We start from the raw sequence: 12,666 nt of genomic DNA, 5'->3' as shown, positions 1-12,666 counted from the left end.
TTGAAAGTGAAAGTAAAATGCGCACAGCGCTTTTAAGCTATTTAATAGCGAAGGAAAGCAAGGAAAAGAGGGAAAACTCAAACGAACTAAAAACAAACAACTGCTTGACGCGGAATTGGCGCTAATTTGTAAATTAAATTAGCAGGGCGCTTTTACAAGCTATTTAAAATGGAAGGAAAGCAAGGAAAAGAGGGAAAACTACCCCCCTCTTTTCCTCACCGTCTCAACCCTAAATTATATCCATCTATCTCAGAATGCGCCGTCAATGTGCTGTTGCCGTTTTTTTAAGTTATACGGTCAGGTTTGAACAAATCAAATGAGAAACTAAAGAAAAAAATTAATTTGAGCCGTTTACTATTATTTAGAGAGTTAACTATCAGTCTTTAAATGTGTTTTGTTCCAATGATTCCCACATACAGTAAATGGTTCAAATCAGTCTGTTGACATGTGTCATCCAGTTGTAAAAGACAGATGGTTAATTTGAATGGGTTGTTTCACCTCATATTATGTCTGTTGTGATGCATTCATAATAAATGCAAGCTGCTGATTATGCTTCATTTGTTGTTTGCTCATCTGGATTTAATTTCATATATATTGTACACATGTGCGTTTAGTTTAATTGGGTTGGGGTGCCGTGGGAAAAAAAAACACTACAAAGGGGTGCCATGCTAGTGGGTCATCTGGGTATTCAGTGCATACCGCAAGTTAGCAGTATGCTATTTCGGATATTGCCAAAGTATCTAAAGTCTGATGTAAAGATGAGCCTTCTTTAAACAGCACTGACCCCGCTGACTCCTCAAATCAATATTTCACACATTCATACTCCCACTGCCCTGATCTCTGACCTGGAGAACTGTGGGGATGGGTGTTCACAGTCTATCATAATGAGTCCATTCATAAGAGTCAAACTAGATCATAGTAATAATGAATACAGAGCAGATACCTATAGCCCTCAGTTTGTTCACATAAACAGCTTAACGTCAGGGTTAAATCAGCATCTGCTTTTGTAGCATGTGGCATGAGACACAACACCCCCAGTACCAACCACTGCTTAGGGTTTTCTGTGCCACACTGATAAGAAATGCATCTAAAAGCTTCTATAAACCAAATCTACCAGTGTCCGTATCTGAAATATGGACTCTGGGAAAACAAACACTGCGAGAGATGTCCTCTAAAGACATGAAAATGTCACCGGCAGATTGCGGGAAGTCTGCGGGGTGTTTAAAGAAGGAATGAGAGCATTTGTGATTTCAGTCAGGTTCGGGACAGATTCTCAGTGAGGGAAGGCGCTAATCAATTCCAATCCTGAATTAACGATGCCACCAGGGGAAGGAAAACAAACCCCTGCAAACCAGGTAAACAGGATTTGTAGGTCCAGCTGTCCCAAGATGAAGAAGGATTAATAGCAATCTCACAAATGTGTAAACACAACATAAACAGCAAAACCTTGAGCTCTGGCTGGATTATTTTGAAAGTCATGTAGGAATTGCTGCACAGGAAGTGCTCATGTGTCTAGATGATGTAGCCCAATATCTTATATGTTTGGCAGTCTTAGTTATGGACCTAATTTTTTATTCTAAACTGGTATGTTAATAATTTCCTCTGCCTTTCATGTGCTCTAACCCAGTGGTTCCCAAAGTGGGTGCCATGACAACTGGCTAGGGGTGCCGCAGAATCTTAGCTTTTTTTCCAATTTAAATAACCTAAAATACTATTGTACCATATAACCTTTTACAGCATATATTTTAAAAATAGGCTATATCAAAACACCAACATATGAACATGTCCAAACGAAAATAAATCGTGAAAAATAAAATGGAAAAATAACACTGATATATTTCATACTTATTTAAAGTTTAATATGTATTTACCGCCAATTGTTCTCAGGAGACAATCGCCCCATCTGCTCCGCTCAGTTCCGCCCTTTGTAATGGTGCGTGCTCAATTTTATATTTCACGCAGTGATTGACAGGACACGAAATTCGTGTTGCTGCTAATAGAAGGTGTTGACCGTTTTAGCGGTGGGAAGCCGCAACACCGGTTATGTCACTTGCCCAACGTCGTTTTGATTTTTTATAGTAATAAAAATCATTAGTTTACTAAAATTAAAACTGACTGCGGCTGCTCAATGCAGCGTGCCGAATGACAGTCGCATCACAGATCAGATTTCATTTATCCTGTGAGGAGAAGCTGACAAAGAAGAGTGAAGTAAGACAGACAAGACGATGGCAGAAGAGTTTCAAAACGACTTGAAAAAGCGCCTGTTTTAAAAAATATTTTGGATTTTGAAACGCCTGTTGACTTCTGCCATTTATCTAAGGTGATATTAGAAGTTTTTTTAAACATTCATTTCTTATTTATTTGGTTCCACAGCTGATTATGCTTCATTTGTTGTTTGCTCATCTGGATTTAATTTCATATGTATGTACACATGTGCGTTTAGTTTAATTGGGTTGGGGTGCCGGGGGAAAAAAAAACACTACAAAGGGGTGCCATGCTTTCAAAAAGTTTGGGAAACACTGCTCTAACCCACAAACTCAGACACACCACTTCCTCTACATGAAATGACCAGTTTAATTTTCCAGGAGTTTAAGATACTCTGTATAACTGTCAAAAGACAAAAGACACGCACTCAACATAAAAGGTGCCCTTTGTACTTCACCGAAGGCCAGTGTATTTTGATGATGCTCCTTACTTTCCTGTAGAATTTGGCAATATTAGGATATTTTATCCAAAACTTAACCCTACTGAAATATTTACTAAAAAGTACTGCACTGAAAACCACAAACCCTTCAAATTATAAACAAATGCAGTAAAGGTCAAGAACAAAAAGAACAAGAAACTTCCAAATCAAGGAAAATCCATCATAATGTTGCCAATTTGTGGGACTGTTGAACATTTATACACAACGGAAATTGAATGATCTATATTTAGGGAGATTTGTCAAATATAGTTGGAGTCGCTAATGAAAATGAAGATGATATTATAACCAAAGCATTTCGACTGAAAAATAGAATTGAAAATATCTTAGTACATAAACATCTTAGTATTAAATATGCTGCCATTTGACCTTAATGCAATTTCTTTGTTTTGAAATATTCAATATTCTAGAAATGTTCCCAAATTTTTGGATTACAAAAATATTTAACCATAAGTAAATAAATAAATACAATACATATATAAATAAATACTCCTTTAAACTAGGCATTACAAGACAACAACATCTCTTATGCGTTTATTTGCCTATAATATTAACACTCAAAAGAAGAACAGTCTTTATTCTAATCTTTATTACTCTTTTCTGATTCAAAGTAAACAGAAACATTAGCATACAGAGACAGTGAAGTTCAGCTTCAGACGAGAGTGTTAGCACCTTACTGAAAACACTTAAGGTTCACACCCTGTTCACAAGCTGTATGCTGTCTGATTCTACTGAAAATGGGTCTAATTTCAGTCTTTCTGATGATTTAGCTTACAGCAGAATAAAATAAAAGCGCCATAGAATCACATTTTTATACTTTTTGGGAAATATCTCTGAATAACCTGAAAAAGAAAAAAATACATCCAAATTAAACTCCACTGTATAGACAGTAAACATGACGCCAGTGGTGTAGTGGTGCCTTGAGAAGTGGGTATACTCTTCATTTATTCCCCCATTTTTTTAAGCAGCCCAGTAAAGGATGAACGCCCTGTGTTATAAAGAGTAACATGTAAAACTAGTTCACCCCAAAATGGGCCAGTAGTTTTTACACAGTCACTTAACTTCTGCTGCTTGACTTCACGTAGTTAGGATCATTATGAAATTAATATTAGCCACAGAAGAGATGCAGATTTAGCAATAAATAAAAAAAATAAAAAAAAAAAATAGACTGCAATTAACTTTGTCAGAACCTCCTCTAGTAAATTACATGCTATTTTGTTTAGCTGTCTGTTCAAAATCGTGGGAGAATCATGATCTCTATTTGAAAAAAAAAAAAAGAATTGTGATTCTCAATTTATCCAGAATTGTGCAGCTCTACTCCTATGTGTGACTGACTGTTTCTCCCATGATATACGGTGATGGGCAAATGGTAATTTCGAGCCCTGACCCAGAAGCATAGCCATCATTTCAGAAGTGAGGGGGACAGTCAAGTCAAGTCAAGTCACCTTTATTTATATAGCGCTTTTAACAATACAGATTGTGTCAAAGCAACTTTACAGTATTAAATAAGAAAATAGTGTGTCAAATGCAAAATGACAAAAGTAAACACTCAATTTTCAGTTAAAGGCAGTTCATCATTGAATTCAGTCATGTCATCATCATCCAGCACAGTTCAGTTTAAATAGTATATGTGCAATCAAGTCGACAATATCGCTGGATATTAAGTGTCCCCAACTAAGCAAGCCAGAGGTGACAGCGGTAAGGAACCAAAACTCCATCGGTGACAGAATGGAGAAAAAACCTTGGGAGAAACCAGGCTCAGTCGGGGTTCCAGTTCTCCTCTGGCCAGAACAGAAATGTCAAATATAATAATACCTTCTTTTTTTTGGTCTAATTGACAGTTTATTATTATTATTATTATTTATTATCTCTTACTTTTAATTGGCTGAGAAATCAAATACACTGCTGGACAATAACCAATAATTTGTATTCTATAATATTTTTTCTATATTTTCCTAATGACCATTTTATGATCCATTTTTATTTTTCATATATTTTTTAGTTTCTATAGCCAACTGTAATTAATGCTATGTCAATTAGCACTGCATTATTCAGATGCTTTTTTATTACCTGGAGATTACTTGAAAAACACACATGAACTATATATGGTCGCAATCGTGTGTTTATTGTCTTCACGTTTCATCAGTCAAAACGTTCTTTTTATTCAACTTAGCTACAGCAAAGATTGCTTTAGCCACAGTGATAGCTGGATGCCTTTATCCATATTAGGGGTTTCCTGGCATAAGTTACTACTTCTATGAAGCTGTTTTGGACTTTCTGCACAAGATCCTCCTTCGGCTTTGTGTATGAATGAAACACACTGCATGAGAGTGTTTACGCCTCGGTCCTGACCACATCACTGTCTTTACTGGGTGTTTTTAGGGAATATTTGCATTTATTCACATGCGATTGCATTAGCTACTCACATGCTGGACTGTCATGATTTTGGCTAATGCAGGACACTACTGAATGATGCGCATCAGAGGGGATTTAGAAGTGGGTATACGCAATTCCGACTGATAAAGAAGTGGGTATACGCCATGAGACTTCGGCTACTAAACCATCAACAGCATGTCTTTGATCCTGCATCATCTTAGGGTTGCATAATGCTTGCGTAACAGTCCGATCATGGTAAGGAGGGATCAAAGACAAGGACAAGGCTTTATAATCACCAACAGGCTGCTCTCAAAATCCTTACAGTTAAACTGAATGTGTGTGAAAGGGAGGATGGAGAGACCGTGGATGAAAATGTCCCTCTCCATCTTCCGGCTGCCTTCATTATGGTGGAGCCACTCCCTGCGACGCACGCTGTGTCACAGGAGCACAAGCCAATGCGCTGCAGACGTCAGAGCCCCCATGAGTCGTCGCCTAGCAACAGCTCAGAATCAGATTGCATCACAATCCGGCAGGCAGCAAACACCTATGAACAAACAGCAGCTGTCTGCCTTCCCGTACTGCCCTGTTTAACCTCTTAACAACAATACACTCATGGGCGACATTTGACTCTTGAGTCAGGGGGGGCAAGAAAAAAAACAAATATAATAAATAACAATTACTAACGAAAAATTAAACAAAAAGGAAAACTGAAAAGACACTAAAAACAAAACAGAAAAACAATTTATTTTTACAGTGGCATTACACACTGACATTAAAAAGTGCACCTTTAAATCAAAATCCCTCACAGTATGATTTTAGGTTCTTTTTTTACAATTTTCCCTGTTTAACAGCTATAGTTAAAAAGACTGTTTAACCCACACATACAAATCATCTGATAATAGCAATAATATACTGTAATAATGGACCAGACGGGGCACACTTCTAGGGGCACATTCAAAAAGATAATTGCAGGCAGATCACGGCTGAGGGATTGAGATAGCAGATATGGTATTAGTGGGTTATTTCAGGAAGTGTGGTATAAACATGGCCAGCAGTGATGGATCAGGAGTAGTGAGTGTGTGGGATTGACACACAACCACACATACACCCCCACACCCTTCTGTATGCATCACACAAGACACTTTTACATTGACAAAGACTCCAACCAGCCAAAATATGACTCATGATCCCAGATATTTCTTTTATTTTTTTCATAATGGTCTAAATATTAAATACACTTTTAATAACTTATATTTAAAAAAATAAGTAATAGATTGTACACAGTGGGTATAGAAAAAAAATCACCCCCTTTAAAATAATCACATTTTGTTTCTTTGCAGCCTGAAATGAAGACGTACAGTTTTTGTTTTATCCAGCTGTATTTACTCAGTGCAACTTATAACATCCAAGTGAAAGATATAACACCAACATGTCAGAAAAAAACAGAATCACCCCCCTCCTAAAAATGACTTGTAAACTCAATCAGGTGGAGCTAATCACCTTCTCAATGGCACACAAAGCCATTTGACTTTCAACTGTGATCAGCTGTGGTCATTTTGATTAGCTGAGCATGAAAATAGCTTTCCTGGAGCGTTTCAGTCCTTGGTAGTGCAACTGAAGCAAACAATCAACTGTGGGTGGCAAGGCACTGTCAAAAGATCTCCGGGATAAAGTTGTGGACAGGCACAAGTCAGGAGATGTATACAAAAACATCTCAAAAGCTTTATCAATGCCTAGAAGCACTGTATAGCAAACATCAGACCCTCAGTGTTACTTTCCCCCTTCCACATGCCAGTGAAATTTCTTTAAAGCAGGCTCTGTGGCTCATTAATTTGCTTATCGGGGGAAATAGACTTTTAGACCATTACTACTGCAATTAGAAACGGGTCACAATCTGCTCCAGCAGAAGAGGATGAGGATGTGAACAGCAGGACGGTGACAAGGCTGTTTTATAACATCTACTGCATTATTATGCTGTGCCAGTGGACCACCTAAAAACATGCTGTTCACAGATGGCAAACAAACCAATGGTTGTTACAATGAACACAAAAACTGGACATATTTGGGCTAGGCTTAAAATACCAGAGCCTGGGAGGAATTTAATCATGTAAAGCATTATATGTTTTTTTTTACGCTCTTTAATTTTAGCCACGTAGCAATAGTAATTTATTCAAGCCATCATGAGGTCTATTTATAGAAGTTAAAAAATAGCTTGTAGTTTGCACATGCTAAGAGAAATTGGTGTTTTCTGTGTTTTGGGCAATGAGTCATTGGTTTAGTGATGAAGGGTCTTAAGTGCTCTCTCTGTGTCACATCGGTCCACTGATGGAGTGCAGTCTGGGATTATACCGTTTGAGGATTATACCAGCAGACACAAGACAAAAGACTGTTGATTCGGCCGCGCCAGTCTAAAAGATGGATAATACACAACTAACTAATGCATAGCTTTGAACTCTTCTTTAAAAGAGCAGGCACTTATACAACAAAGACAATAAAGGCTTGTAAGGGGGACGTAAAAGAGCAGCATCCTTTCAAACGCTGTGTCACACAGACAGGACCAAACGATCCGACTGTAATTAACAATCCGGTTTGACTGAAGGTCCTCTAATGAGACCTGTTCCTCTCCCTCATTCACACACCAGCACGAAGTCCTTGTCCACCCCGCTCGCCACCCATTCCATCACCATGGAAACTGTTTACTGTACTTGCTCTGTTGTTCAGTCCCCAAGACCTCCACAAAAGGGGCGGTATGCTCTCTCACAGCCTCATTGTCGGCTTTCATCCAATGATGAGGGTCAGAGTTCAGCCAGAGACCGGCATGCCACTCACACTTCTTTTGGATCCAAAAAAAATAATAATTATTAATAATAGTAGTATTATAGGGGTTCCCAAACTTGTGACCTAAATTATTTATCCCAAGTACAAAACAAAATGTTTAAAAATACAGTGCATTTTACAACATCTTTGCATGTTGAATATTTCAGCTTTTTTTTCTTATTAGATTTTAATAAGCCTTAAAATGTAAATAAAAAATAAAAATATATTTTATGAAGCACTGGACTTTTTATTTAAATATCACAAACCCCTGTTATTTATTTTCTCTTTTTACACTTTTTCTAAATTATTTATTTATTATTTAAGAAATAACATGTAAAGCTAATTACATAAATCATATTATGCATAATTAAAAAAATGACTAATGATATTAATAATAATAATAATAATAATAATAATATTAAATGTATATTTTTTATGTTATTGGTTTTATATTTATTATTTTATAATCACTTTTATATAGAATTATTTATTTTTTCCCCCACAAACATCACCTAATTACTGTATGAATAAAATCATACAGTCCGATCATTTCATTTTAGCTGCATATATTTCTTTAGGCCTGTTAATGAGTTTGCTTGGCGTGGTGTGAGGCTTTGAGCTGCCTAAACTCACAAAGTTCTCCTATGCCCACCGTCCTCCCCCAGACACCAGTTTTATCCTCTAAACTTCAAGGCCTTAGATATTATTAAAATTGCATTACAAAATTTAGAATATGCATCTATGCTAATTAGCCAATTAGATGGTCCCGAATGCAAATGTGTTTAATCCGTAGACTAGTAAACAGGGAAAGTGGCAGGTTTGGAGCTTCTGAAGGAGGAAACATGCCATATTTGTACACTTATGAAGAAAATGAGTGGTGGCTGCATGTGCAAAACTCACTGTCGCAATGCTTGGGTGTTGTGGATGGTTGCCAGGCTGTTGCTAAGGTGTTCAGAGTAGTCAAAAGAGTGTGTTGTGTTATATATGATGTGTAAACCACCTTCAAATATCAGAAATCAATCAAACCTGTCCAGCTTCGGAAAAATACTGAGATCACATTCACAACAGCAAGATCATGCCAAAACAGTTCTTTCCCAAAAAAGAGTGGAAAAAAAAAAGTTTATTCCCATGAGAGAACAGCCATTGTGAAAGTGAAATGTTCAGCCTCAGTGGTTCGAGTCTATTATACTCACAAATGTGGCAAACACAAATGAACTCTTTTCATTAGATGGTTCTTGTTAACTGTACAGACAACAGCCCTTTAATTTACCCCAGAAATCTGAAAGGCCTACAGATCATGCATACCTTTAAATATAAAGCCACATAGCATGTATCTTTTTTGTAAGAATTATGAGAAACAAATATAGCCATATCTGCAGATATACTAGTCACCGGGTGACTCATTTCCCAAGGTGTTGGACGCAAACACAGGCAGCCCTCTGAGACAACTTGATACGTAAATGATTCATCTCGGTATAGTGCGGTATATAACTGCGGTATAGTCCCCTGAGATGTGGCACTATTTTGCCTGATGTGAGAAAGCATTAGCATGTGTAGATATGAAGTGACATCCATTTGCTCCAATATTACATTAGCTAAATCCTCAGATAGCTGTGTCGTGATCCTACATTATCCCTTTAATTTGAACTAAAATAAGTGACTACTACTAAACACATTCCAGTTCACCTCAGCAGACCTCTAGCATTTTTAGCACATGCTTTATTTAAGGGTTCACACAGATCGTACGCCAGAGAATGAGATGTCACAGTTTCTCCTAAAAGAAACGGACTAATCTCGGTGATACTCCCCTAACATATTCCCCTCCTTGTCTGTGCATTAAACAAAGGTTATTGTACTTCATCGTGTGTTGTCCATTAAGTGTGCTCTCCCTTTCATCTCAACCTCATTATACTGCAGGAGACCACAAGCGTCTACTGATCGCTTTCATCTAAGGGCTGCCATTTACATTTCTTATTCTAGAAACATCACAACATCTTAAAAACCACTCATCAAAATGTTGGCTCATCAACGATGGAATATTTCCTAATGTTGGAGCAAACACACACAAAGCTCTGCACAAGAAGTAATTTGAGCTAGAAAAATCCCAGAAGCACAACACACACTGACATCTACATCCATTTTTCTTCTGCTACTGCATTATTTATGAAGATCCTTCCAAAAAGAGCACAGCATTGGTATCCTTGCCTAACAACCAGGCTCATATGCATATTTAATGAAAACAAAATGTGTGCTCCATTCTTCTATACACCTAGAGTTATTCACAACATTAACACTTCTTTTTTCCCGTCGGAAAAAAAAAACATTTCAGAAAGCATGTGTTCTCTATGACAAGGTGCTCAGTTAATGCATCCTAGTATGACTGAGCATTACAGTTTCATTCTTACTATGGTATACGATGCAACTAAGTGAAGTTATTTCACTTTAGACCTATAGATCAGCTGATCATCTCAGTTAAAATCAGAGGAAATTATCCTACAATATACAGAATGTAGCATTTAAATTGCCTACCTGAAACATTTATATTGTGCTAGCGCCTCCCTGTGGAACAAGCTACAGCACAATGTTGTCCAAAATATAAAGAAATACTGTTTAAAGTATTGAAGTATTGAGTTTAAAGTATATACATATTATAAATATTTTCTCTCTCGCTTTCTCTCTCCCTACAAATATAATTAAAATATTAAGAATTGTTTATGTACACTTTTTTTTAACACTGTTTAAATATGCTAATAATTTAATCAAAATTTGCCTTGGCAACAGCCATGTACATAGCTATGTCAGTTGTTTAACACATGGTAGCTTTTACAAAATACCTATTTCACCTTTGTCACAAGTTCAAATCCAATTTATACATGATCTAGAGTCAACTTATCATGCATGACAGTTTTAATGACACCATTTCCAATTATAAACTAAACAATCAAGAAAGACAATAATCCTTCTAATATTCCAATGTCCAGTGTGATATGAACTACAGCACCTCCATAAATAAGAGTGTTCATGGTAAAGGGTGGAGGTTTGACCTGTGGTGTTCAGGCTGTAAATGTTGACTTACCCTGGTCAATAGGGTGCTGTGGCAACTGACTCATCTGGCTGTGCACCACGCCTGCATAATTCCGCAGAAACGCTTCCTCGTTTGGTGTCAGCTGTAAGTGTGGGGACAAAAAAAATAACTTCACATTTGGCAATGAAAATCCATGCCAGTGTCCAGTTAAGAATCACCTAAAACGCTACTAAACTGTCAAACGCTAGATCAGTTTCAAGGAACAATGAAACGGTCACCAAATTCATAACAACGACTGGTTTCTATATTTTAAAGAAAATATAAAAATGCAAGCAATTTGCTTTCTTAAGTATCCCTGGTCTTATTTTGCATTATTATTAAAGAAAACGCAGGCTATTCTAAAGAAAACAAAGTGTTTTCATAGTCAATCTTTCAATAAAATGTAACCAAGGTTGTGCCGCTGTGGGAAATTAATATTCGCCAATGACTTCTAATTTAATCCGGACAGAAAAATTAATGTCCTGCTCATGAATCTGAGCATATCTCACAGAACACTCAAATTTGACATTCAATATCTCAGGTAAGAAATAAGGTAGGGGAAAAATGTTATTCTTTTTTGGTGATGTTCCCCAACATGTTAGCTGTATCCGATTCCAATTTTGTGATGATAGAATCAAGTATCTAAAAGTTACAGCATTTTGGAACAAAAGAAGCCTTTTTGTTTAGCCCTTGACATCCTGGAGGCATTTTAAAAACTGTTTTCTGAGAGACATACACAAAAATAAAGACTCATAACTCCAAAACCGTAGCAAGGAGAGTCAAAAGGCAGGTATGGTTTCGATGATGAATATCTTTAGATCTAAATTACAGATTATGGTGAGTTTGGGCTCTTTTTAATCGAGAGAATTTTCTAAAAATAATGACGTGCCATTTTCCACAATCTATGCATGTTTCATGAAATTACGAACGAAAATGTCACATGAAAATTACCTTTGATTTTATTTAGTGGTTTTATGTGTTATAACAAACATAAGGAATATCTTTAGATCTAATGGACAATTTATGGTGAGTTTGGACTCTTTTTAATCGAGAGAATTTTCTGAAAATAATGTCGTGCAATTTTCCACAATCAATGCATGTTTCATGAAGTTATGAAAAAAAACGCCACGTGAAAGGTGCAGGTGTTATTTTTGTTTTGTTTTGTTTTTTTGCTGTGCCTGTCTGGTTTTATGTGTTATAGCTCTATGAGGAATATCTTTGTATCTAATCGACGAATTATGGTAAATTTGGGCTCCTTTTAATCTGGAGAATTTTCTGAAAATAATGTTGTGGCAAGTTACGAGTGAAAACATCACATGAAAGCTACCTTTGATCTTTTTTGCTAAGCTACATGTGCCTCTGCAGTTTTATGTGTGTTATAAATTCATGAGAAAAATCTTTAGATATAAATGGATTAAAATGCTCATTTTAATCAGGAGAATCTGCTCTAAATAATGATGTGTATTTTTCCACAATCTCAGCATGCTTTATGAAGTTGCAAACAATAAAGTGACATAAATGCCGCATCCATATATTATTTTCATATGGGTCCGGGGGTGACTTCTCGTACAATAGTACAAGTTTAGTCAAAGCCTAACTTTGTGACATATTACAGTACATAGTACAAAAAATATATTTTGTTAATCAAAGTGGCTACATGCATTGCAAAGGTCAGACTCTTAAGCTTTCAGTGGTTTGAAAAATATGA

General features: G+C 36.6%; 1 protein-coding gene across 2 annotated transcripts in view; it reads right to left on the bottom strand.

Annotated features, from left to right (window-relative positions):
- The window catches only part of LOC107695768 (beta-catenin-interacting protein 1), a 25,776-nt gene that overhangs the window by 6,061 nt on the left and 7,049 nt on the right, over positions 1–12,666 (bottom strand). For both annotated transcript variants that reach the window (XM_016495807.1, XM_016495806.1), the window contains exon 3: positions 10,971–11,061. In XM_016495807.1, the coding sequence (XP_016351293.1) occupies positions 10,971–11,061 (91 nt within the window). The remainder of the gene's footprint in view (positions 1–10,970; positions 11,062–12,666) is intronic.

The sequence above is a fragment of the Sinocyclocheilus anshuiensis genome, unplaced genomic scaffold (assembly GCF_001515605.1).
Source record: "Sinocyclocheilus anshuiensis isolate Anshui unplaced genomic scaffold, SAMN03320099.WGS_v1.1 scaffold234, whole genome shotgun sequence".
Lineage (NCBI taxonomy): Eukaryota > Metazoa > Chordata > Actinopteri > Cypriniformes > Cyprinidae > Sinocyclocheilus > Sinocyclocheilus anshuiensis.
The sequence above is the reverse complement of the archived record's forward strand: the minus strand, read 5'-3'. Positions and strand labels throughout refer to the sequence as shown.